At 45.7% G+C, this 27,329-nt stretch overlaps 1 protein-coding gene across 1 annotated transcript; it reads left to right on the forward strand.

Annotated features, from left to right (window-relative positions):
• Positions 1-404: 404 nt before the first annotated feature.
• Positions 405-26,738, forward strand: tmem132a (transmembrane protein 132A). The gene is made up of 14 exons (XM_070984908.1): positions 405-484; positions 919-1,010; positions 2,000-2,226; positions 2,365-2,577; positions 2,696-2,892; positions 5,827-5,940; positions 6,033-6,290; positions 6,425-6,577; positions 7,027-7,222; positions 7,360-7,503; positions 14,877-15,079; positions 15,876-16,095; positions 16,180-16,371; positions 25,734-26,738. Exons 2-14 carry the CDS (start codon positions 929-931, stop codon positions 26,685-26,687), a joined length of 3,153 nt encoding a protein of 1,050 aa, XP_070841009.1. The 5' UTR covers positions 405-484; positions 919-928; the 3' UTR covers positions 26,688-26,738.
• The last annotated feature ends 591 nt before the right edge of the window (positions 26,739-27,329 follow it).

The following is a 27,329-nucleotide window of genomic DNA, read 5'->3' on the forward strand; positions in this document are numbered from 1 at the left end:
CACGCACACAGAAAGATTTTCATTTCAAAACAGTAACTATTTTCTTTGGCAAATTTATAGGAGGAGGGACTACAGATAGGAATGGACAAAAGGAGTAACTAAGAGGGGTGGGGTGATGTAGGAGAGTGAGAAAGACAGAAGTAAAACAGAAGAAAATGAGACTGTAGAGAAGGGGAGGGAGGAGGTTCATAATGAAGGGGAGGCAAGGAGGGATTATGTACAGTTTTAAATGAATAAATCTGCACTGTGTGAATCTGGCACACAGAGGGAGGGAAGAGAGAGAGAGAGAGAGACAGAGGAGATTTATGGCAGTGGAAGACCAGCAAACCGAGAGACAAGAAAAGAGCATAAAACTTTTTATTCACATTTATTTAACTTTTTTGATTTCTTTATTTCTTTTATATACCATGAAGTATTTCTTAAATCAGCTTTAAAATTGCCTTGAGGAAAAGATGTAACCTGGAGCTGAAATAAACAGATAAAGGTGGGTGAAAGACCATTTGTTTTTCAAAAACAAATGGCTTCTGCTTGAAATTTTTTTTAAGACCTGGGATTGGTTAAAAGCAACAGAAGAAGCAAGTAAATGTTCTTCAAGTGGTGCTTGTTTTTGTCAACATTAAGGGATGACATTTTTAATGGATTATTCCTTCATTATTTGCACATGACTAACAGTATTAATATGGTTAAAAGTATAATACTAACTGGAAGCACCTGGTCAATATCAGAAGTTGTGGTCATAGCAACTTAAACCTATGTCCTAAATATGGTTAGGTAAATATGGTCAAGCAAGTAAAATGTCAAACATTTCCTGTATTTGTACTGAAGGTTGGTACTGGATGAGAACATCTAATGCAGAATAGTGTTATACTAATTTAATTCACAGCAGACTGGTTGTCACATGATACTGTGTTACATCAGGTCTGTGGAGATGGCAGATATCAGCTGGGCCGATGTGTGGTGGGGCAGAAGAGGAGTTAGCATGCTGCTGCTCTTTTGGATTTTCATAGAACGTGAGTCTTTACTGTGGTAGTTAGATTTTTTTTGTCTGTGGTATATTAGAGAGTCATAGTAGGGTGGACTGCAGAGATCAACATCCTGTGTATCTGTTTATGAAGATCTTCATACCAGCTTTAGTGCTTTTTGCTCCTTGCTGTTATTATTTTTGTCCTGCTGTTTCCTAGCATGAATTCTGTCAAATAATTTTCTGATGTACACATTTTTTTTCTTGAAAGATTCTATCTAGACATGTTTTAAGGCATTCTAAGAGACCATGTAATTACTGTCTGATACTCTTTTGAAACGAAAAAGTTGAATTATACACAACGTCTCTTGAAAATACAGAATCTATGAATGGTAAATGGTAAATGGACTGTACTTGTATGGCACTTTTCTAGTCTGATGACCACTCAAAGCGCTTTTGCAACACAAGTTTGCATTCACCCGTTCACACACCCATTTGTACGGCAGCTAAGCCATCTGCTTATTACGAACGTTACCCATTCGCACTCACACACAGCATCAGGGGCAGTTTTGGAATTCACTATCTTGCCCAAGAATACTTGGCATGTGGACTGCCAAGGCCAGGGATCGAACCATGACCCTCTGATAAAGTTGAAGTGCTGGACACTTCCCTGAAAAGTCCATTCTCAGTGTCTGTGTCCTGGAGGGTTCAAGTTTCCATATTACACTGTGTTGAGTGCTTCCTGGGCCATGATTGGCTCATTGGAAGTAGTCATGAGTAGTTACAAATCCTGTGAACAAAGAAACATTAACCCTTCAGCATAATGCATGTGAAAGCAAACTGCACAAACATCATTCTACACAGTGAAATCAGCAACATTAACATCACAGCAAAGGCACAAGAAACTAAATGCATATCTGAGTCAAGGGTGACCTCATTGTGGGTCAAGGTTTATTTTTTCTTGACTTTCTAACTAGCCTAAATCTCTAACACTTTGATTCACACCTCCTCCCTCCCCTTTCTTTTTTATTCCATCAGTCCCTCAATCCCTCCTGCAGCCTCCTTTCCCTCTCTCCCTGCCAGTGAAACTGTCTGTTGTTCCTGCTCCTTGGCAGTTCCTCCCTCTGTCCCAGGCAGAGCTGGGCCCTCTTTTCTCCAACTCCAGCCCCTTCTCCTTCTCCCAGAGCCTGTTTATGGTGTCCCTGCACAGCGGGGGCCCTAGACCAGGCATTCAGGCTTCATTTGGCCCCTACTCAGTTACACAGGTAAAAGGAAAAGTAGAGGACCAAATAAATGTGTTGGTGAATTTACTGAAAATGTCAAAATGGAAAATGCAATGTTTGCTAATTCTACATCACATGCTGACACTAACTAGCTACATACCTCACTTTCTCTTTTTACAGTTCATATCGGAGCCTGTCTTCCCTCTCTCTCCCCTTCTGTCTGCCTCCCTCATCTCAGAGCATGTGGAAAGAGAGAGGGATGAGAAAGGGCAAGAAAGGTTCAGGGTGAGAACACTGTTCCACAAGCAGGTTGGCATGAGCACCCAAGGGACCTGCATCATTCTGCATGCCTTCAAGGAGACGGAGGAGCACAAGGCTTCATGTATGATACAGGTAAAAACCAGATTCTCTCTCAACCTACTGTTTCCTCTCTGTCTATCTCACTCATTCATTTCACCACCTCCCCCTCCTTTCTTTTTGTGTTCATCCATCTGTCCATCCTGTTTCCCAGCCTCCTCTAGGGCTGTGCCTGGTAACTCTGACATTGCCCAGTGAGTGGTTTAAGGGTCAACACAACAACCAATCACGTCAAGATTTGGACAAAAGCATTCACCCTCGTCACCGGGTGCAGAAGCGGGAATGGCAGCGGGGTGGACGTTATCACAGCCACCTTGTCAACCGTCAGCGTGCAACTTCTCCTTCACTGAGGTGAAAACTTAAAGTTAAACTTTTTTTTTTTTCATTAAGACACTTCTTCTTTCAGTGAGCCAAACTGACTTGGAATTGATATTATATGCCTGTAGAATAGTACACCAATGATTATGATTGGTTCTAAGCTCAGACCTTGTCACTCCCCACAAGGAAACATCATGCTCAGCATAGCTGTGAGCAGGGAGTGACAATACTAACTTGGCACCCAAGGGGAAGCTAGATACCAAAAGGGAAGCTTTTCAAATGCTATACCAGGGGTGGCCAAGTCCAATCTCAATCTCATTACAACTACAGACATGCTAAACTGAATTCGCTGCAAGGATTAATGGATGAACACTCACACTCTTTGAGTTGCGTAGCAGGAACAAGGCTGTGGTGGAAATACTTGTGAGCTGAAGGAAGGAGTTTACCAGGAGTCTTCAGATGTCTTATGCAGAAGTATTTATTGCAGGCTTGGTGCATCAAGGAGAAGCTGATGAGCAACATGATGTCCACAAGTGAACCAAGGTAGTGCCACACCAAAAGATGTCCTTTCTAATGGGGTGTATTAATACTCTCAATGTCACATGTTTTCCTTTCTACTCTACTACTGGATCAGAATCAGAAAAGCCTTTATTGCCATGTATGATTTTACACATACAAGGAATTTGTTTTGGTGATGTTGGTGCATGACAAATCTTCTAAAAATAAACTATTAAAAGTAAAAATTCTAACAATATAAATATATATTTACAAGTCTGTTTTTTTTTCGGAAACAGTCTGTTTTTTCAGAAATGAGTCAAAGCTGAGCGTTAATGTAAAGCATAGGGTTTTGGCAATGTCAGTGTGACAAGATGGGGCAGAGGTGAAGTGTGAAGAGTGTCAGGGGGGTTCTGGGCCTTGTTGATAAGGCTGACAGCAGATGGGAAAAAACTGTTCTTGGTCCAGATGGACTGTAGCCTCCTGCCAGAGGGGAGTGTCTCAAAGAGTTTGTGTCCGGGGTGGGAGGGATCAGCCACAATGTTTCCTGCACGCCTTAGGGTCCTGGAGAGATGGGAGATTGCACACCTTCTCTGCAGACCAAATGACATGCTGCAGTCTGCCCTTGTCCTTGGCGGTGGCAGCAGCATACCAGATGGTGATGGAGGAGGTGAGGATGGACTCAATGATGGATGCGTAGACATGCACCATCATTGTCTTTGGAAGATTGAAATTTCTTCAGCTGCCATAGGAAGTACATCCTCTGCTGTGCTTTCTTGATGAGGGAGCTGATGTTCGGCTCCCACTTGAGGTCCTGGGAGATGATAGCTCCCAGGAAGTGGAAAGACTCCACAGTGTGGAGTTACAGAGGGTGATGGGGGCAGCTGAGGCTGAGTTCTTCCTGTAGTCCACAACCATCTCCCGTGTCTTTAGAGCGTTGAGCTCTAGGTTGTTCTAGTTACACCAGGTCACCAGATGGTCAACTTCCCACCTGCAGGCAGACTCATCACCATCAGAGATGAGTCAGATGAAGGTGGTGGCGTCCGCAAATTTCAGGAGCTTGACGGACTGGTGACTGGAGGTGCAGCTGTTCATATACATGGAGAAGAGCAGAGGAGAAAGAACACAACCCTGAGGGGATCCGGTGCTAATGGTCTTTGCGTTGGCGATGTGTTTCCCCAGCTTCGTGTACTGTTTCCTGTCAGACAGGAAGTCTGTAATCCACCTGCAGGTGGAGTCAGGTTTGCTCAGCTGGGAGAGCTTCTCCTGAAGCAGAGTTGGGATGATGGTATTAAAGGCAGAGAAAGTCCTGTGGTCTTTGGCTTCTTGGGAACAGGGATGATGGTTGACGATTTGAAGCAGGCCGGCACGTGACATGTCTCCAGTGAGGTCTTCAAAATGTCTGTGAACACTGGAGACAGCTGATCAGCGGAGTGTGGATGGGGAGACAGAATCCAGTCCAGCTGCTTTCTGGGGTTTCTGTCTCCTGAAGAGTTTGTTGACGTCCCTCTCATGAATGAAAAGAGTTGTCACTGAGGTGGGTGGTGAGGGGGAGGGGGGAACTTTAAGGTGGGCATTGGTGGAGGTGACTGGAGCTGGAGCTGTTGGGAGGTGTCATGGGGAATGGTTGCTGGACTGTCCCTTTATCTTTCAAAGCAGCAGTAGACTCATTCAGGTCGTTGGTTAGGCGTTGATCGTTGATGGAGTGGGGGGCTTTAGGCTTGGTAACTTCATCCTTTCAGCTAATCCTGTTTAGCATATTTGTAGCTGTAATGAGACTTGAGATTAGACTTTTTCATCACTGCAACCTCATCTCCGCGAACTAATATACGCACGCTAGTTTGCCTTTACTTCAACAAAAAAGGTAATGATTTGTCCATTTCACTTGGAAAGCACATCACTACACATCTACTTTTGTTTTGTTTGACAGTCACCATGACGCATTAACATGATATCAACTGTTTGTTGCATTCAGGGGCCATTCTGAAGAACGTGTTAGTCGACTATTTCGAGATATAGATAAGATATAGTAATTGTTTTTGTATTTATGAATTGCCTTATGGGCTCATACAGTCTCATGGGCCGTATGTGGCCCAAAGACTGGAGGATCCCATCCCTGTTATAATGGGTTGTGTAACATTCTTTTTTCTAAGAGTATGGTCTGTACCAGCTTCATATGGAAAGTGTCCTGAGACAACTTCTGCTGTGATTTGCCACTATATAAATAAAACTGAATTGAATTGAAATGAATTGAACTGAATTATATACTCTTGGGATCTTTTTTAAACTGAAACTTATCCACAAATGGAGTGAAACAAGAAACCCTATATAAAAATCTCTCAAATCTCATGAACTAGTTTGTGCAGTTAAGAGGTTTTCCTAGGTCAATCTTTGAGTATGTGCTGGTTTGGTTAGGTGTTGATGATCCTTTTATCAGTTAACTGTGTGAGACTGATTGATGCCTTTATTCAGATACCATTCAGATGTTGATGTACCATGGACCCTCAAGTACCAACGGGACAACCAGATACAGCTTTACTATTCCTCCTTTGACACAGTGGCCCACCCAGAGCGAACACCACAAGGGTATGTCTTTAAAGAGCCTCTTGGAGTTTTGGGTTTTTCACTGCTGCTCAAACATTAACTTTTGTCTGTAATTCTCCAATGTCAACATCCAGATGTGTGGAGGACAAAGTGGCTCAATACCAGAGGCAGCTCTTCCATATCAAAGCAGTGACACTGAAGAAGGAGAAGGAAAGAGAGGAGAGCAGGACCAAAGAAGAAGAAACCTGTTTGAATGGACAGGATGACGAGGAGCTTAGCTTGGACTCCCATGTCATGATTCGCTATCACAGGGGCCTGGTCCTGATAGGACAGTCAGTCAGGGTGTCTGTAAATCTGAGAACCAACTTCAGTTCTGAGGTTGTTGTCATAAGGTAAACACAAAATGATACCAGTACAACCCTACTTTCATGTTCTCAAAATGTTGTCTTGTTGTCAACTCTTTATATCATTATCTGCCAACAAGTTCTTGTAGATTTACATCGAACATCTGTGTGAGTGTCTTCAGGCTGAAGGTGAAGAAAGGCTTGGTGTCAATGGTGGCCCAGAGAACTCTGACCTCTGGCCTGCGGGCAGTGACCCTGGAAAACAGCCAAACTCCCAAACATGATGTGGTGTCTATTTTCTGCCACAAACACAGCATGCTCAATGAAACACACAAGTAAGTCAAGAATTTGATTGCACTTCAGTTCAATGTCTCAATGACAGCCAAATGGTGCAAGTTCACTTAGCTAATCTTGTGATAACTGAAAACAACACCTCCAACTATAGTGACAGCTATTATACACAAAATATGGAAAATGCATGTTTTTAAAGTGTCAAAGTGTTTTTTACCACATTTTACCATTCAAGGTGTACATAGACACCAACTCACACAACTCCTTCCTCCACTCCACCCAACCCCACCAATAAGAAAATGCTGACAGACCAGTAATCATATTTACTGTGTCAGAACTTTCAAAACATTCCTAGCAGTACCCTTGTCTATGTGCAATCATGTTTCCTTTAAAACTAGCCTTGCATAATGACTATGTAACCAAGGAGACAGTGAGAAGGCACATCTTCCCTCACTGACATAATGGCAGCTCAGTCTGATCTCTCGTCCTGCAGTCCCGCTCTCCTCCAGCAGGTGGTGTGTCTGTCAGTGGATGGCCTGAGGCAGAGCTTTGGTGTTGCCATGGCCGTGACAGCTAAATGGTGGCTGGAGTACTCCGAGCGTAGGAACCGCCTTTCGCCACACAGGGCAGCAGTGAGCATCTTCTCATTCGCTGATCGACACATCTTTGGTATCGCTCCCATTACAGAGGTGCTTAATTTATTCATTCATTCAATTCCAACTCAAAGGTCATACATTTTAAAATCTCTCAAATCTTTACAGGTCCATCAAATCAGCTTTGTTTAAACATCATTTTGATTGTGTGTTTTCTTATTCTCTGTCATCAGAGTAACACAATCATCAACACGGCCATACTGACCAACCAGCCGGTGTCACTTCCTGTCATTGTCCTGGCCATAAGTCATGATGGGAAAGTGTCAGATGTCACCTCTGCAGTCACGTGTCGCTCTGCCAACGAGAACACTGTCAAGGTTCACTTTGGACAAAACTGTCAGCCAAATAAATGTAATGTAGACTTTTGTAAAAGGTACAACATAGTCACGAGAAGATCAGTCAAAAAAATGAACCCTTGTCTATGTTAAAGGAAGGTCTTTGGCACCACCAGCTATTTCCAAGGTCAATAATTAACTAATACCCAACCTTAACCAAGCTTAGAATAAAAAGTGGAGGCAGGCAGATAACTGTCTGTTACCAAAACAATGAGCTGAAAATCACTTGAAAAACTCTGTAGAACTGAGGAGAACTGCAACTAATTTTCTATAGGTTTGTCAGTGCAAGACCTTTCACATCACAGTCATTTAAGCAATTGATTTAAAAATATTGATTATTGCTGTGACCTTATATTCAATTCAATTCAATTCAATTTTATTTGTATAGCGCCAAATCACAACAGAAGTTGTCTCAGGACACTTTCCATATAGAGCTGGTACAGACCAAGCTCTTTTATCTACAAAGAAACCAACAATTCCCCCATGAGCAAGCACTTGGCGACAGTGGCGAGGAAAAACTTCCTTTTCCACAGAAAAGCAGTCAGAGAGAGAGAGAGAGACAGAGACAGAGAGACAGACATGCAGTCACAGTAACAGTGACAGTGGATGTAATAACAGCAGTAGCAGTTGCAGTGGATGTCAGGCAGGGCCAAGGCAGGAGATGCAGCTGAAATCCACAATCCAGATTCAGCCACTGTCCATGGGAACCTGCAAGACGACAAAGCACAGAGATTCCGGGGAAGGAGCTAAGTTAGTAACACGCCGTGGTAGGACATGAGAGCGTGCGGATGGAGAGGGACAGAAGGACGGAGGAGCTCGGTGTATCTTTGGATGTCCCCCAACAGTCTAATCCTATAGCAGCATAACTAGGGGCTGGTCCAGGACAAGCCTGAGCCAGCCCTAACTATAAGCTTTATCAAAAAGGAAAGTTTTAAGCGTACTCTTAAATGTAGAGACAGTGTCTGCCTTCCGGACAAAGACTGGAAGATGGTTCCACAGGAGAGGAGCTTGATAGCTAAATGCTCTGACTCCTGTTCTGCTTTTTGAGACTTTAGGAACCATAAGTAGACCTGCATTCTGGGAACGCAGTGTTCGAGTAGGGCAATAAGGTACTATGAGCTCTTTAAGATAAGAAGGTGCCTGGCCATTTATGGCTTTGTAAGTAAGGAGGAGAATTTTAAACTCTATTCTAAACTTTACAGGGAGCCAGTGCAAAGTGGCGAGTATTGGAGAAATATGATCTCGCTTCCTGGTTTTTGTCAGAACACGTGCTGCAGCGTTCTGGAGCAACTGGAGAATATTCAGCAACGAATTTGGGCAGCCTGATAGTAAAGAATTGCAATAATCCAGCCTGGAAGTTACGAATGCATGGACTAGTTTTTCTGCATCATTTTGAGAGAAAATATGCATGATTTTTGCGATATTACGTAGGTGAAAAAAGGCAGTCCTTGAAATTTGTTTTACATGGGAGTGAAAGGACATGTCTTGGTCAAAGATAACTCCCAGATTCTTTACAGTGGTGCTGGAGGCCAGCGCAATGCCATCCATAACTGCTATGTCATCAGAAAGTGAGTTTCTAAGATGTTTAGGGCCTACTACTATAACTTCAGTTTTGTCCGAGTTTAGCATCAGAAAATTGCAGGTCATCCAGGTCTTTATGTCATGAAGACATGCTTGTAGTCTAGTTAACTGACTGGTTTCTTCCGGTTTCATTGATAAATATAGCTGGGTATCATCTGCATAGCAATGAAAATTTATTGAGTGCTTCCTGATAATCTTACCTAAAGGAAGCATATATAAGGTGAATAGAATTGGTCCAAGCACAGAACCCTGCGGAACTCCATAGCTGACTTTAGTGAGCACAGAGGAGTCGTCATTAACGCGTACAAACTGACAGCGATCTGACAAGTAGGATTTAAACCAGCTTAGCGCAGTTCCCTTAATGCCAATGAAATGTTCCAGTGTCTGCAATAGGATGCCATGGTCAATGGTGTCAAAAGCAGCACTAAGATCCAGTAAGACTAGTACAGAGACAAATCCTTTATCAGATGCAATTAGAAGGTCATTTGTAACTTTAACCAGTGCTGTCTCTGTGCTATGATGCACTCTAAATCCTGACTGGAAATCCTCGAATAAACTATTATTGTTTAGAAAGTCGCACAGCTGATTGGCAACTGCTTTCTCAAGAGTTTTTGAGAGAAAGGGAAGGTTGGATATCGGTCTATAGTTGGCTAAAACCCCTGGATCAAGAGTAGGCTTTTTCAGTAGCGGTTTTATCACAGCTACTTTAAAGGACTGTGGTACGTAGCCTGTTGATAAAGAGAGATTGATCATGTCTAAAACTGAAGAGTCAATTAGAGGTAATACTTCTTTAAACAGCTTAGTCGGGATAGGATACAGGTAGATGATTTTGATGATGAAATTATTGAAATTAGTTGGTGAAGGTCAACAGGAGTAAAACAGTCTAAAACTGCAACAGACTGAGTAACAGTTTCTACGATTTCTGCGTTTGAAGACAAAACAGTACCTGTTAACGGCAGGAGTCGATGAATTCTGTCTCTAATAGTTAGAATTTTATCATTAAAGAAGCTCATGAAGTCATTACTGTTCAGAGCTAAAGGAATACATGGTTCAACAGAATTATGGCTCTCTGTCAGCCTGGCTACAGTGCTGAAGAGAAACCTGGGATTGTTCTTATTTTCCTCTATTAGTGCAGAGTAATAGGCTGCCCTGGCACTGCGGAGGGCTTTCCTGTATATTTTAAGACTGTCTTGCCAGGCGGACCGAAATTCTTCCAAATTGGTAGAACGCCATTTCCTTTCTATTTTCCGTGAAGTTTGCTTTAATTTGCGGGTTTGAGGAGTATACCATGGAGCTAACCTCCTCTGTTTAATTTTCTTCTTTTTTAGGGGAGCAACAGAGTCAAGTGTCATACGCAACGATCCTGTAGCACTATCAACCAGGAAGTCAATCTGGGAGGGACTAACGTTAGCATAAGACTCCTCTGTTGTATTGAGACATGGCATTGAATTAAATACTGATGGGATCATATGCTTAAATTTAGCTACAGCACTATCAGACAGGAGTCTGGTATAAGAATTTTTGCCTACTGGCTGGTAGTCTGGTAATATGAATTCGAAAGTTATTAAATGATGGTCTGATAAAAGAGGATTCTGTGAGGAGACTATTAAGTCTTCGATTTCAATGCCATATGTCAGAACAAGGTCGAGGGTGTGGTTAAAACAGTGAGTCCGTTCATGTACATTCTGGCGGAAGCCAACTGAGTCTAATACTGAGATAAACGCAGTGCTAAGGCTGTCATTATCAACGTCGACATGTACATTAAAGTCACCTACAATAATTACTTTATCTGCCTCAAGAACTAAACTTGATAGAAACTCCGAGAACTCAGCTATAAATTCGGAGTAAGGACCAGGAGTGAGGTATACTACAACAAATAAAAGTGGCTGCACTGTTTTCCATTTCTCATGAGAAAGAGTGAGAACAAGGCTTTCAAATGAGTTATAGTCGAGTTTAGGTTTAGGGTTGATCAAAAGGCTTGAGTCAAAAATGGCTGCAACTCCACCTCCTCTGCCGCTGCCTCGAGGAATGTGGGTATTATATTTATGTTATATTTAAACATTCAATTAGGACACAACTTTATTGTCATTGTCAGAGTGCAGCATGGAGACAACAAATTGCAGTTTAGCATATAATCAGAAGTGCAAATAGTCTTGATATCCAAAATATAAATACATGCAAGTAGTACAATTGGCATAAACAGTATGAGGTTTGTGCAGGTAGTCCAAGTAATTTTATGAAACTATAAAACATGTGCAACACGGTATGTGTTGCTTGGGGACTGTGTTCAGCAGGGTACCAGCTTTGGGGAAGAAGCTGTTCCTGTGCCTGCTGGTGTGGGAACGGAGGTCCCTGAACCTCCTACCAGATAGTAGGGGGGCAAACAGTCCACGGTTGGGTGGGAGCTGTCTGATCCTGCAAGCCCTTCTTAGACACAGTTTGCGTTGGAGGTCCTCAATGGCAGTTAGCTGGGCACCAGTGATGTACTGAATGGTTTTTCGCCACCCGCTGCAGGGCCTTCCTGTATGGCTGTACAATTGCCGTACCATACTGAGATGCAGTTGGTCAGGATGCTCTCGATGGTGCAGCGGCAGAAGTTTACTAGGATTTGACAAGCCAGGTTAACTTTCCTCAGTCTCCTCAGGAAGTAGAGGTGCTGTAGAGACTTATTTATCAGGGCGGAGGAGTTGAGGGTGCAGGAGAGGTCCTCTGAGATGTGGACACCCAGGAACTTGAAGCTGGAGACACATTTAGTCTCAGGTCCAGTTGCAGAGGGAGGTGCAGGTGCTGAGGTCCCTGAGTTTGTTGACCAGCTGTGTTGAATGCTGAGTTTAAGTTGATGAACAGCATCCTCACGTAGGTGTTGTTGTCCAGGTACATCAGGGTAGAGTGCAGTGCCGTGGAGATGGCATCATCCATCGACCTGTTTGTTCGGTAGGCAAACTGATGGGGGTCCAGTGTGGGGGGAAGACAACATTTGAGATGGGCCAAGATCAGCCTCTCAAAGCACTTGGTGGTGATGGGGGGAGTGCGATGTGGCAGAAGTCATTAAGGTCCACTGCAAGTGACTGCCTCGGTACTGGCACGATGGTGGTGGTCTTGAGGCACATGGGGATGGATGCCTTGGCCAGTGACAGGTTGAAGATGTCAGTGAAGACCCCAACCAGCTGCTCTGCACAGGTCTTTAGCATGCGGCCCGGTATGCCATCAGAGCCAGCAGCCTTATGGACGTTTAGCCTACTGAGTGCAGAACGCACATCATAAGCGGAGAGCGTGAGGGGTTGTTCATCTGGGTGGGGAGCAGTTTTGGTGGCTGGTTGTGTGTTGTCTTGTTCGAAGCGAGTATAGAAATTGAGCTCATCAGGGAGGGAGGCATTGCTGGTTGGTGGGGCTGTCTGTTTTTGGCTGATAGTCTGTGATGGCCTGGATGCCCTGCCACATGCGGCAGGGGTTGGTATTGTTATGAAAGTGCTCCTCAATCTGTAGCTTGTGAGCGTGTTTAGCTTTCCTGATGCCCCTCTTCAGGTTAGCTCTGGATGAGCTGTAGGCCATTGCATCGGCAGATCTGAAGGCCGCGACATGTTCCTTCAGTAGGAGTTGGACATTACTAGTCATCCAAGGCTTCTGGATGGGAAAGTTCTTATCTGTTTGTGGATGGTGACGTCAACACAAGTGTAGATGTAATCCAGAACGGAGGAAGCATATGTGTCAATGTGAATGGATCCTGAATCCAGCGTGGGCAGGGTGGCAAACATACTCGAGTCTGTGTGTTGGAACTGGTGCTGGAGTGTGTGTGGGGGGGGCAATCTCTTGCTGGAGCTGAAGTTTATTGAATACACTGCTTGTGCATTGAAATCTTAAATCCAAAAGTTGTTGTTTGCTGTAGGAAGTTATCGCAAAGCTGTAATGAGCGAACAGGCTCGAAAATCAGTAAGAAAATCATCTCTATACCATGAATTCTAGTGAGATGCTGAGCCTCACATTGTGCATGCGCAACCATCTTGATTCTTCTCTAATGTTTTGATTGACTTGATTCATGCATTGTAATTGGTACATTACTGTTCAAAAGTTTGGAATCACCCAACATAGCTGTCTGGAAGAGACTGGTTTTATTTGTGACACGGAAGGTGGGATGAACTTTCATAGACTTTGGGAGAGTTAGTTTTACAATAGACTGGCTGATAATGCATTCAATGGGAAAGGGGTGGGAAGCGAGGTGACTCAGTTTTGAGAGGAATGTTGCAATTCTGGATAGCCAGAATTGCTGACCTGGTGTGTAGACTGGTGCTTGGATATGGTGCTTGTCAGGGATGTGGTGGTTAGCCTCCACTGAGTGAGGGAGCGCAGATTTGGTGTTCTTCCACACCCGTCTGCAGCAACATAGGAGAATCTGCAGATTACTCCTACATTACTGAACCTTCTATCTGCATGGTTAGCGGTATAGCACAGCAGACTTAATCAGAGTTAATGAGAGGAGGGGAAATTTGTTGCATTAAACAGTGACGCTATTTAAGCCTTGAAAGTCTATGCATGGACAGAGAGTTTTGTCCTTCTTCGTCACAGATAAAAATGCAGCAGTTATAGGGGGTGATGACACTGGCTGTAAGGGACTCATGAATATATTTTTCCATGCTCTCTCTTTCAGGGTGGGAGAGGTTGTAAAGTCAACTGATTGGAAAGGGGGCTCCAGGTAGCAGATCAATAGTGCAATCGTAAGGGCATTGTGAAGGTAGGGAAAGCATGTGGTCTTTGCTGAAGATGAGATAAATCATGGTATTGGGGGATATGGTGGACTAGACGGAAGGCTCTGCACTGGGAGTCGGAGGAAGACCAGTAGGAGGGTGCATGGCGGACTGCAGATAGGTGGCGTGACAGTGGGAGAGCAGTCTATTATGCTGCCCATGGACCAATCAGTGTGGGGATTGTGGAGTTTTAACCAGGGGTGATCTGACAGGATGGGTATATGGGGGGGCTGGCATGATTTCAAATTGAATAATTCACGATGGTTTGCCATAATTAAAGAGACAGGGTTGGTGCAGCAAGTGATGCGGGCTAATAAACCACTATCTAAAGCATAAACCGAGAGAGATGAGTCCAGGGGCTTGAAAGGGTTTTTTCAAGGAAAGAGTTAAGACTGACTAACAAATTCAAAATTTAAGGTATTTGGGGGCAGGGGATGGTTGCAACAGTATTCTCCCCTGTCATGCTGTAGAGTGGCAAAATCGACTAAATGTAAATTTATTTAGATAATTAAAATTTACTAATTAACTACTTTACTAGAATTTTTTTTTCGGGTTGAAACTATTTCAAATGAATACATTTGATGTCTGAATTCAACCTATGTTTAAATAGTCATTATTTAGGGAAAGAAGAAAAAAATCAATATGACAGGTGACTTCAATACACTCTCACTCTCTTGCTCTTCCTCTCTCACCACTCTCCCTCTCATGCTCTTCCTCTCTCACCCAACCAGTCGAGGCAGATGGCCGCCCACCCAGAGCCTGGTTCTGCTCGAGGTTTCTGCCTGTTAAAAGGAAGTTTTTCCTCGCCACTGTCGCCAAGTGCTTGCTCATGGGGGAATTGGTGGTTTCTTTGTAGATAAAAGAGCTTGGTCTGTACCAGCTCTATATGGAAAGTGTCCTGAGACAACTTCTGTTGTGATTTGGCGCTATACAAATAAAATTGAATTGAATTGAATTGAATATATTCTTTAATTGCTGGTGTAATTGGAGACTCCTCCATTTGTCCTCTGTCTGTCTCCATCCTAACTACAGGTGTCCAGCAATTGCTCCATCCTCTTTGTGGACGGCAGTGAATCAGGGTTGGGTAGCACCTGTGCAATGGTGGAGTTTCTGTTAGGTACACTACGTGGGTCTGTGTGTCTGGAGGTGTGGGTTCCCTCAGTGCCCCTGCGAGTGTCCTTGGCAGACCCCATTCTCAACGCCATAGATGGTTGGAACAACTTCACAGAGAAAGGGTAGGACACAGCCTCAATAAGTCTTTATTGTGTTTTTTTTTAGCCTCATCCATTTTTTCTCCTCCTTCAGTTGTTATGGCAAGTAAATGATGACAAAGCTGATGATGCCAAAGTAATCATTCTTACACTTGAAAATGGAAGATGGAAAAATTCTGCAATGATGAAGCATATCTTAGTGTATTACTGCCACCTGTAGATCAGTGGAATAGTTTGTATGGGAACACACTTCCTATAGATATCAGGGAAGACAGCTTGAATATTTTGAAAAGAAAGCTAAAAATGTATCTCTTCACTTTAGCTTTTAACTAACCATGACTGCCTGAAAAACATCTGGAACTTTTGTGCTTTGCCTTGCACTTATGCACTGCTGCACTTTTGAACTGTTCTATTTTAATGCATTTTACGTAATCTACTTTTACCTATATTATCTAATTTTTTCCTTCCTGTGATTATATGCACTGTCTTTATTTTAACTTTTTTATTCTATTCCTTTTACTATCATTATCAAGTGGGTTTTATTCTCCATCTTATATTCATTTTTTATCCATTTTTATGTCTTTTCTATGTGAAGCTGTCACTTGGTGCATGTATCCAGCCATAGAAAAACTCCAAGTCCAAACCTTTAAGACATGTTGAGGTTAAGAGTGTAAAAGATTGAAGGTTGCTTTGAATAGCTTTTGATAAATTCTCAGATGGATTGGCAACATAAGCTTGATCATATGCATCTGTGTATTATCTCAGACACAGAGAAATATGTTACAGCTTTTAGCTCCTCAGGTGTCTCTTGTCTCTACAGGTGTGTGCCAGTGTATCAGCGCTCCTCAGTCCAGGTTCTGACTCAGTTCACAGCTCAGGATTCCCACAGCAGAACCACACACCTCCTGGGCTCATCTGATTGCTTTGTGGATGTTACCAATCTGGTCCTTAAATTGTTGAGAATAAAAGACCCTCAAGTGGCTTCCTTTGGCACCCAGAACATCCTGATTGGTTTACGACCTGGAAAGACATCACTCCATGTAGGTGATAGTTGTATATCAACTATTAGACATTTGACATCTTCACTCAGTGAGCATTATCATAACCCCCCCCTCCAATTTTAGGTAATCTCTGAGCAGTGGGATGGCGTGCTGGGCAGATGTGACATCACTGTGACCTCTGATGCTGTCACCCCCGGGGACCTGTCTGTGCTGGTGGTCAGCGGCCTCGAGATGGTTTTCACAGCAAGCCCCACCCACCCTTCCATTATCACAACAACAGTGACAGCCCACAACATCCTGTACAACCATCACCAGGTGAGACAAAGGTTGATTTCTGATGTAGGACCTGAATCTCCTCAGCTCCAATCCCTGGCTCTAATATGGCTCTGCCTTCTTTTCTTCAATCGTTATCTTCTACATATTTGCAATAAATAACTTAAATGGCTTCCCTTACTCCTTGGTTTGATTGCATTTGGGTTCAATCATTTTGTAGAACTTTGACAGATCCCGTGACCTTTCACCTGACAACATGAGCTTGTCAAAGTTTTTGCTTATCTACTGAAATATCTCTGAATTGGCACAGAATTTGAGTGTAGGCAATCATGTTTCCCCCAAGTAAAATCTCTTGAACAATGGCATTCTTTTGGGCACTGGAGAGCAGTAAAGTTGTGCATTAGTTGATTTTCATCAGCTGTTTCAGTCATGCTTTTAGTCATTTGGTAAATGCTTTTATCCAAAGTAACGTACATATGAATTGGCACACCAATGGCACAGCATCGGGGGCAGTTTTTTGGGGTTCACTATCTTGCCCAAGGATACTTCAGTATGTGGTATGTGTGTGCCTAGGCCAGGGATCAAACCAATGACCTCCTGATTGGCAGATGACCACTCTACCTCCTGAGCTACAGCCGCCCCCACTACTACAAAGTTTCAAACTTACTTACACCTTTAAATGTTATTTTAACATTTCCTGCAAATGTTTCCCATGAGACAACTACAGCAACGCTGAACAAAAAAATGGTAAGATAGAATCAACACTAGAACGTGTGGTTACTGTGTAACCTTGGTTCTCTGAGTGAAGAGACTATCTCTCCACTCCGTTACATATTCCATATGTACAGGGATATGACCCCCGCTGCTTGTCAGGGTACTTGGATAATTCTTTAAGGCACACCGGCTTGCCCGGCCACGCCCTATAAAGCGCCAGCGCTGGCATGCGATCACTAATAGTTTGATCGAAACGTGTCTTCGAGCCTAAGGACTGGAGAGATAGTCTCTTCACTCAGAGAACCAAGGTTACACAGTAACCACACGTTCTCTATCGTCTCGAGACTATCTCTCCACTCCGTTACATATTCCATATGTACGGGGTAGACCTTTAAGACACCCCGTGAGGAGACGGTGCAGCCCACAATCCCACACCACAACGTGCAACAGACAAACTATGTACAAATATACAATATATACAAGACCCAGGAGTAGGCCCCGCCAGGCGCTAGGGCCCATCCTGGGAGGGAAAGGGGCGCCATGGAAGCCCGCAAGACGCAAGGCAACCAAAGGGAACCAGCCAGGGGCCCCGCAAGACGCAGGGGCTAGGCTGGCCACAGGGAAGCCGCTCGCTTGGCCCGCAAGACGCAAGGCCGAGGGGAGACCACGTGTCTACCGTTGGGCCGAGCCCAGCACCCGCTCCCCAAGGGAGGGGCTGGCAGCGACGTTAAGACGGTAGAACCTGGTAAAGGTTGATGGGGATGACCATGCAGCGGCAGAGCAAATGGAGGCAAGGGAGGCCCCCCGCCACAAGGCCCAGGAGGCAGCCACCCCCCGAGTGGAGTGTGCCCAGACCCCTGATGGAACAGGCACACCCGACAGGACGTAAGCCTGACGGATAGAGTCCACCACCCAGTGAGACAGTCTGGACTTAGACAGAGGTCTTCCCAGACGTCCCGGGTCGTAACAGACAAAGAGCTGATCGGACTTCCGGATAGCCTGAGTCTGCCGAATGTACTCTGTCAAGGCCCTCAACGAGCACAGAGCAGACCGACCCTGCTCAGCGTCCTCACCAGCATCAGGAGAGGAGAGAGACCCAAGCTCTACTGATTGAGACAGGTGGAACTCCATGAGGACCTTAGGCAGGAAGGCTGGGTTGGGTCTCAGAACGACACTAGAACCATCCGAGGAGAACCGGCAGCAGTCGCCATGCACTGACAATGCATGAAGTTCACTCACCCTCTTGCGGGCTCCTGGCCGAGGTAATAGCAAGCAGAAAGGCGGTCTTAATGGAAAGCAACTTCAAATCAGCACCCCCAAGGGATTCAAAAGGGGGACTCTGAAGAGCCCCAAGGACGACATCCAAGTCCCACAAGGGAACCGCGGACCCAGCAGCTCGCGCCGTAAGCCTCTGGGCCCCCCGGAGAAATGAGGGCACAGTCCTCAGCACCCAGTGCAACCTCACCGATTCGCACTGCTTTGAATGCTGCCACCAATCCTCGCAGTGTTACCGCAGCTTTCCGGGCCTCCAGCTGAGACTGCAAGAACTGCAGGATCTGCTGAGCTGAGGCTAAGTAGGTGTCCACCTAGTTAGACCCACACCAGGCAGTAAACAGTTGCCAACGGTATGAGTAAGCCGCCCTTGTGGATGGAGCCCGGGCCTGCTGAAGTGTTGCCACGACAGGCTCTGGCAACCCTAGGACCAGGAACCTGTCCCTCTCAGGGGCCAAGCCACCAGCCTGAACCGCCCCCTGGAGAGGATCGGCCACTGTTGTAAACATGGGTGTTCTTGTAACTGGCGGTCGGCGCAAAAACTGAATGCAGTACCCATGGGTCATGGTGGAAACAACCCACGGGTCGGCCTCCAGGGCCAGGCCACCCTGCGAGCAGCAGACGGGGAAACCTGGTTGGCCCGAGTCCAATGATTGTCAGGAGGGTTGAGGGCGCTTGGAGGAGCCCTCTGCCTTAGCAGTCAGTCCTCTGCCCCTGCCCTGGCGGCGGCACTTATGCTGCCAGGAGGCTTCTAGCTGGAGTCTGAGGTCCCCTTGACCCCATGACGAGGCCTCAGAAGCTGGTGCTGGCCGAGAGCGAGGCTTTCTAGGCCTGGAGCCTGCGACACGCCCGGCAAGGCCCACTAAAACCTCCTTAGCACATCGGCGGCTCTCCTGCGCCTGCAGCAAAAGGGAAGTGTCGTGTGGGCCAAACATGGCTGTGGGTTCCACCGGCACTTTAAGCAGGCAGTCTCTATCCCCCTGTTGCAGCTGGGATTGAGACAGCCACAAGTGGCGCCTAGCTACCCAAAAGGAAGCTAAGGCACTGCCTGCCGCCTCAGCCTGCTCCCTCATCACAGAGGAGAGGCATGAGGAGGCCATCTGCAGCCCCTCACCGACGCTGGTGTCAACCTGAACCTGCCAAGACAAGTCACGCAGGTAAAGGGACAAAATAGCGCCTGTATTTGCCAGCCGAGTCTGCACCGACATTGCTTTATGTAGCCTGGCAAGCAGGCTATCCATGACCCTGCAGTTTTTACTCGAGCAGGTGGCGTTGCCAAGTATGGAGCTAGAGGGGGACACCAATGGAGTGAGGGCTTGGTCCACTGGGAGAAGTGTCCCACAAGCAATCTGGTCCCTGTCGTGCATGTTTGAGAACCGGCGACATGCTGCAGACCACTTGTGGGCAGTGGCTGGAGTGTGGAACTGCTGGCACAGCAGCTCCTTAAAATCAGGTAGGAGCGGCACCTGGGTAGAGGCAGGGCGCACCTCTGTACCCTCTTCAAACCGAGAGGATGTAGCCCTGGGGTTCTTGGGAAGGGCAACACCCAGAGCCCTAGTGGCCCTGCTAATTACTTCCTCAAAACAACGGGCTACCTCTCCCCTAGTCACCTAACTCACAGACAGCTGTGCGCAAGAGAGAACATTATCCTCGGAGGAAGAGATGGTCTCCACATCTACGTCCTTCTCCCCCGCCTCCTCTTCCTCCTCCCCTAAGGAAGGAAAAGAGCTCAACGGAGGCCGAACCGTGATAGGTTGAAGAGGAGGTAATGGTGCCTGACACTCCCCTCTCCCCTCCGAAGCCACCACCACCCTCCTAGTTTTAAGCCGTGGTCCTTCATAAACCTGAGCACCCACACTTTGGAGCAAAAAATCGGCAACGGGCCTTTCCCCCAGACATAAAACACAGCTATCATGCCCATCCTCTAGGGGCATCGCCACCCCGCAACCCACACAACAATGTCCCTCCTGCACCATACTGACCCGGAAGTACTCTCTCACTTCCTGTTAGCCGTAGCACCGAAGCTAACTCACTTATTTAACCTTTTTTTTTTTTCGTTTGTTTCCTGTAATGGACTGTGTGTGCCGGCCGCCGTGGGAGCCGTACGCCCTGAACTATTGGAGGGGGAGACTGTTGGAGAGGGAAAGGCCGGCGTTCGCCGCCAAGCGCGTTAGGCCGCGATACGCTGGCAAGAGGACACCGCCAGAGCCAGGAGCCGAAGCTTCAGCTCTGGCCCAACCCTCAGACGACCAACACTGCAGCTGACACAGTCAGTACCTAACCGCCGAACGCGTCAGCTCACGAGCCGTGAGCAATACGTTGGGGAGAGAGCACCGTACCAAACACCGTCAGCACCAGGCGTGTATCCACCGAGCGCGTTAGCTCACGAGCCGCGAGCAATACACCAGGAGGAACACAGCCACCACCGCCAGGAGCTGGGGGACCTCCGGCTCTACCAGACAGGATGACTTCTTGCAGACAGGAAGAGGCCTAAGACGCAGTAATCCAGGGAGGCTGCCAAAGACAGACGCCCCGACTTACAACAGGTAAGCGGATTCAACAACTGCACCCTAGTTCTTTCTCTAACGCGGATTGTGAGACACTGCACCCTGACGCACACGTGGAGATCAAACAATCAGTGATCGCACGCCAGCGCTGGCGCTTTATAGGGCGTGGCGGGGCAAGCCGTTGTGTCTTACAGAATTATCCAAGTACCCTGACAAGCAGCGGGGGTCATATCCCCGTACATATGGAATATGTAACGGAGTGGAGAGATAGTCTCGAGACGATAGAGAACACTATGTACGATATGCAGTATCAGGCAAAATATCTGGGGGGGCATCCTGTATAGTGAATTGGGTTAGGGTGGGGACAGGGGCAGTGGACTGTTTGTAGTAGATCTCTTACAAAGATGGTGGGTGTACCCTACCACACAGTGATGCAGCTTGACAAGATTTTCTCAATGATGCAAGTGTAAAACCAGCTGGGAATCCTCTATGACATATCAAATTGCCTTTCTTCCCTTAGAAAGGGCAGCTACTGCTGTGCTTTCTTGACCAGCTGGGTGATGTTACATGTCAAGGTGTGGTCATCACACTGATGTGGATGCACAGGAATTTAAAGCTGCTGACCCTCTCCACCTCAGAATTATGGATTGTCAGCAACTGATGAGTCTCCTCTCCTTCCTTATATCCACTATCTTCTTTTTGGTCTTATCTGTATTGAGAAGGAGGTTGTTGTTGTTGTTGTTGCACCATGTCACCAGACTTGCCATCTCTCCTGTATGCCATTTCATCACACCATTGAGCATGGTGTTGGCAGTAAATTTCAGGATAGTGTTGTCTTTGTGTGAGGTGACATAATTGTAGGTGAATAGTGTGTAGAGCACAGAACTGAGGACACATCCTTGTGGAGTGTGACCAGGGCCGTGCAGAGACCTTCAGAGGGGCAGGTGCTCAAAGTTAAAAGGGGGCACATGGAGCACGAATTTGAAACACCATACAGAAACATACCTTGCAATATAACCGGTTGAATGGTAGCAACCCATATTCATAAAGAATGTAACATGGAATCACAACATACCATATCATTGTCCACACCTCATATGTTTGTTAGAGGCCAGCGCAAAGCAAAATTAGTCTGTTTTACCTGATGGGGTACATTAAACAGCTTCTGTTGAGGGGATTGGTGAGGAGGCTGCTGCTGCTGATATGACATTTCATACCCTTTCAAAAAATTGGACTTCTGGTTTGGATATTTCTTGACCTGTATAGTTGGTATTATACAGTGCAAGTCTTGATCTAGCCACTCACACATTCAGCATGCTCCTCTATATGTGTAGAAGAATCCTCTTATGTGGCTGCAGTTTTAAAAACATCTCAGTCTGTGTGTACAAAACAGTCCTGCATAATGCTCTCAGAATCTGCAGACCAAAGTTTGAGTTGTTTACTCACGTATTCCCAATGTACAATACTGTCCTTCCATCCCTTCTCTAGAGATTTAACAACTTTTTACACTTGCACTTATGTGGCAACCTTAACGACTGTCATTCACACAGCCACCACCACAATAATGATCTCAATTAGGTTAGATGCCTAGGACTCTCCACCAGCCATTTCGAACTGAAAAGGCCCCTTGCATGAGAGCCAAACAGTTTTTGAGTTTCTACATCCAAGTTCAGCTGCATTTGGTTTCACCCTTGGATAACCATGACTTGGAAGACAATTTACTCACAGGATTAGTCTGCTAGAGTCTTTGACTGTAGGCTTGGTACAGGAACTGAGAGATGGGATTTTATATAGTCCAAGTGGTTTCAATTTTTTTGTGGCACAGTCTGGAGACTGCAGTAGTTGAAGTCTCCTGCGATGAAAACAGCATCAGGGTGAGTGATTTCCTGAGTGCTGATGACATCATTGAGTAAACCAAGTGCTCCTGATTAGTTAGCATGTGCAGGAATGAAAACAGCAGCTAAAAAACAGCATTGAATTGCTTTGGTAGATAGAACAGTCAGCTGTCAACAGTAGTAGTTCAAGGTTAGCACAAGCTAAGCTTGGCATGAAGACCTGGAGAGCAGGCAGTAGTGGCTTGGTTTGGTGGCATGATTCAGGTCTGAAGGTGTAAGACTGATGAATACAGTGTCATACTGCAGCCTAACATGTCCAAAAGTGCCTGTTTGTCAGCAGTGCATGGCATTTATGGAGGGTACTAAAAATAAAACATATATATAGGAAAAAAAACACAGCATTCATGAGCAGAGCAGGGAAAAATATCTGCTAGGGGGGTGCCAGAAAATGTTGAAATGGTTTTCAAGATAGCGCCATGGACAGCTGCCTCGGTGTGTTGGTGCGCGTTGTTTTGTTTTGTTTTGTGTTTTAACTCTGTTTTTTGTGACGGTAACCCGGAGCCAACGTGTGTAGGAATTAGATGACTTACTAATCCTGGGAGTCAGTCTATGAATTGTAAATTCTTTATGGCCCTCTGTCACTGAGAGGAGAAAGAACATCAAAGGGCATATAATGAGGGACACAGGATAGAGGGGGAAGGTTAAGATACAATTCACTGTACCTGAGGAGTTTATGGTATAGAATAAACCCTAAAGAAACAGGATGAGTGAACTCCCCCAAATGGTCGTTGTCTTTGAAGGAAGGTTTATGATTACCAGGTGTGTGTGTGATAACCATCTGTCCTTTTGTTGAAAAGTATAAAAGCCAAGACATTGTGGAGATCTGGAGAGAACACTCTGCATGAGTCTTCCCTCCATGCTGCATGTATTAAAGAGACCTGATTCATCACACCGAGTCTATAATTCTTCAGAGAATTAGCAACTCTCAACAAGCAACAAGGAGAATTTCCCTTACACGTGCAGGACGCTCAGTGCATGCTCGCTGACCAGATACTGTGTGTGGAGCGGACCAACCCGGACTCTTTAGTTATTGTCCTTGGTGACTTTAACAAAGGTAACCTCACTCATGAATTCCCTAAATACAGACAGTTTATTAAATGCTCGACCAGAGAGGAGAACAGATTCAAAGAGTTGAAGTACAAGTTTAGCAAGGCGACGAAAGAGGCTAAACGACTGTACTCTGAGAAGCTCCAACACCAGTTCTCAGCTAACAACTCTGCGTCTGTCCGGAGAGGGCTCAGGCAGATCACCAAGTACAAGCCTAAAGCCCCCCACTCCATCAACGACCAACACCGAGCCAACGACCTGAACGAATTCTGCTGCCGCTTTGAAAGACAAAGGGACAGTCCAGCAACCATTCCCCATGACACCTCCCAACAGCTCCAGCTCCAGTCGCCTCCACCAATGCCCACCTTAAAGGTCATAAAATCCTTTGAGTGCCTTGTGCTCTCACACCTCAAAGACATCACCGACCCTCTCCTGGACCCCCTGCAGTTTGCCTTCAGAGCCAACAGGTCTGTAGATGATGCAGTCAATTTGGCCCTCCACTTTATCCTCCAGCACCTGGACTCCACAGGAACCTATGCCAGGATCCTGTTTGTGGATTTCAGCTCTGCTTTAAACACCATCATCCCAACTTTGTTTCAGGTGAAGCTCTCCCAGCTGAGTGTGCCTGACTCCACCTGCAGGTGGACTTCCTGTCTGACAGGAAAGAGTGCGTGAAGCTGGGGAAACACATCTCCGACTCAAAGACCATCAGCACTAGATCCCCCCAGGGCTGCGTTCTTTCTCCTCTGCTTTTCTCTGTGTATATGAACAGCTGTACCTCCAGTCACCAGTCCAACAAGCTCCTGAAGTTTGTGGACGACACCATCCTCATCGGACTCATCTCTGATGGTGACGAGTGAGCCTACGGGTGAGAGGTTGACTATCTGGTGGCCTGGTGCAACCAGAACAACCTAGAGCTCTAAAGACAGTGGAGATGGTTGTGGACTACAGGAAGAATTCAGCCTCACTTGCCCCCATCACCCTCAGTGACTCCACTATTGACACTGTGGAGTCTTTCCACTTCCTGGGAACTATCATCTCCCAGGACCTCAAGTGGAACTGAACATCAGCTCCCTCATCAAGAAAGCACAGTAGAGGATGTACCTTCCACAGCAGCAGAAGAAATTCAATATGCCAAAGACAACGATGGTGCACTTCTACACAGCCATCATTGAGTCCATCCTCACCTCCTCCATCACCATCTGGTATGCTGCTGCCACCACCAAGGACAAGGGCAGACTGCGGCGTGTAATTATGTCTGCAGAGAAGGTGATTGACTGCAATCTCCCGTCTCTTCAGGACCTGTGCACCTCCAGGACCCTGAGGCATGCAGGAAAGATTGTGGCTGATCCCTCCCACCCTGGACACAAACTCTTTGAGACACTCCCCTTTGAGGCTGCGGTCCAAAACCTCACGCCATAAGAACATTTGTTGAACATCTGTTGTCAGCCTTAGCAACAAGGCCCGACCCCCCACCCCACCCCCCCACCGACACTCTTCACATTACACCTCTGCCTCTCCTTGTCTCACTGACATTGCCATAACTCTATGCGTTATATCAACGCTCTGCTTGGACTTCCTTGTTTACTGTATCACTCATATGTGTGTATATATGTATATTGTTATATTTTTTACTTTTACTAGTTTCTTTTAAGAAGATTTGTCATGCACCAACATCACCAAAACAAATTCCTCTTATGTGTAAAATTGTACTTGGCAATAAAGCTTTTTCTGATTCTAATTCTGATTGAGTTTGTATGGAGAGAGAAAAATCAAACAGAAGAAGTTTCTTGAACTTAAAATATAATCCAATATACTCATAAAAACAAGGAAAATATTAATCAAGACTTGGTCCTTTATGAATTTGAGGTAAATTAAGGACACTATTTGAGAATTTAGTTTGGTTTAGAAGACAATGGCCTTTGACATCTAATAATCTCTCCATCCTTTTCCTGTTGTGTCTCTCCAGGAGGCCTCCATCAGTATCTGGCTCCAATTCAGTGATGACACCGCCTCCCTCCTCTCCTCCTTCAGTGACCTTCCCTTTTTTTTGCATCTCTCCTCATTGGCTGAGACTGTGGTTGTGGTGATGCCTGGCCCCAGCCAACGCATCTTTGCACAGGGCGATGGAGGCGGACCTTTACTACGTGCAGAACTCCTGGTTTCAACCTGTGCTGATCAGCCAATCACCTCCAATTCTATCAATGAAGGCAACAGGGATTGGACAGACATCAAAGTAGGAGGAAGAGGCAGGACAAGGAGGCTGTCAAGAGGATCTGGTTGGATAAGAGTTAACCTAGATCAGGGCTCCCTGCAGCCAGTAGGGAAGGAGGGTGACGGGTTTGAGTTTGTCATTTCAGACACACTGGTCGAGTCAGGCAGCAAGATCTATGGATCGATCTTTGATGAAGACGAAAGTGGGAATGTGAACACTGATGACTATGCAAAGATCAGTGGGAAGATGACTGATAGAAGCTGGAATAAATTGGGAAACAGAGGGATGGTCAGTCAGAACAATCTGGAAAGAGCTGTGCTCATGCCGAGGCAGGAGGAGGGTGCTGTGTACTTCTCCCCAACCCTGGAGAAAGAAGGAGAGATGAAAGAGAAGGGGGAGGACGAACAGGGAGTTCAAGAGCTGGAGGTCAGCATCAGCATCAGCGCTGTCCTCTCTCTGCTCTGTCTCTCTGCTGTCCTCTTCCTAGCAAACTGTCTCCCCTGCACCATGCAAGACAGGAGGACAAAAAAAGAGGAGGGGAGGGAAGTAGAAGTAGAGAGAGGTGCAAAGGAAGAAGAGGAAGAGCAAAGGGAGAAGACAGATGTAGAGGAAAAGGAGGCAGAGGATAGGAAGGAGAGAGGACACACAATAAAGCTGCAGCAGGACAACAATAAAGAGAACATCAAAGAAGTAGAGAGCATTTGCTGATTTGCAGCCCAAGCTGAATTTCTCACATCAAGTACTTACATCAATACTCACTTTGACAGAGCAAGTCATTACTACAATTTGTGTACAATTTGTGATCACTCATTCCAATGATGTGACATTATGTGCTACCCTTTTATCTCTACATTCCATTTCACATCCTCAAAGCAAAACTTAGTTCTTTGGAAACAGCAAAAATGTCTACCAACTGGATTCCAACTTGAGGCTGAAACAGATCTATTGGCCCTTTTCAGTGTATCTAACCCTTACTCATTCCAGCCATTCATTCTTAGTTCAGTCAATCAATCCAATCTTTTTTCAGTTCATCCAGTTGTTATCCAGTCCATCCAGTCTTTATTCAGTCCTGCCAATCTTTATTTGGCCAATCCAGTCTTTATTCAGTCCATCTAGACCAGGCATGTTTGAAGTCCGGGCCGCGGGTCAATCACGGCCCGTGGTCAGATTTCATACGGCCTTCAGCTTCAGTCTTATAATGTGTTATGTATGGCTCGATAGCTCTTTCAGAATAAATAAATCATAAAAATTAAAGATGTGATTCCTCCCTTCACCATACAGTGGCAGCACCATTCTAATGCTATCTGGCTCTGCATCTGTGCTGGCAACTGCAAAAAAAAAAAAAAGAAA

Source organism: Chaetodon trifascialis, chromosome 2 (assembly GCF_039877785.1).
Source record: "Chaetodon trifascialis isolate fChaTrf1 chromosome 2, fChaTrf1.hap1, whole genome shotgun sequence".
Classification (NCBI taxonomy): domain Eukaryota; kingdom Metazoa; phylum Chordata; class Actinopteri; order Chaetodontiformes; family Chaetodontidae; genus Chaetodon; species Chaetodon trifascialis.

Excerpts from the sequence above, each read along its gene's own strand:
- tmem132a (XM_070984908.1), top strand. The coding sequence starts at position 929 with ATGGCAGATATCAGCTGGGCCGATGTGTGGTGGGGCAGAAGAGGAGTT. Across the intron at positions 1,011-1,999 it reads CTTTTGGATTTTCATAGAAC|TCCCTCAATCCCTCCTGCAG; the intron begins GTGAGTCTTTAC and ends TTATTCCATCAG. Across the intron at positions 6,291-6,424 it reads TCTGAGGTTGTTGTCATAAG|GCTGAAGGTGAAGAAAGGCT; the intron begins GTAAACACAAAA and ends GAGTGTCTTCAG.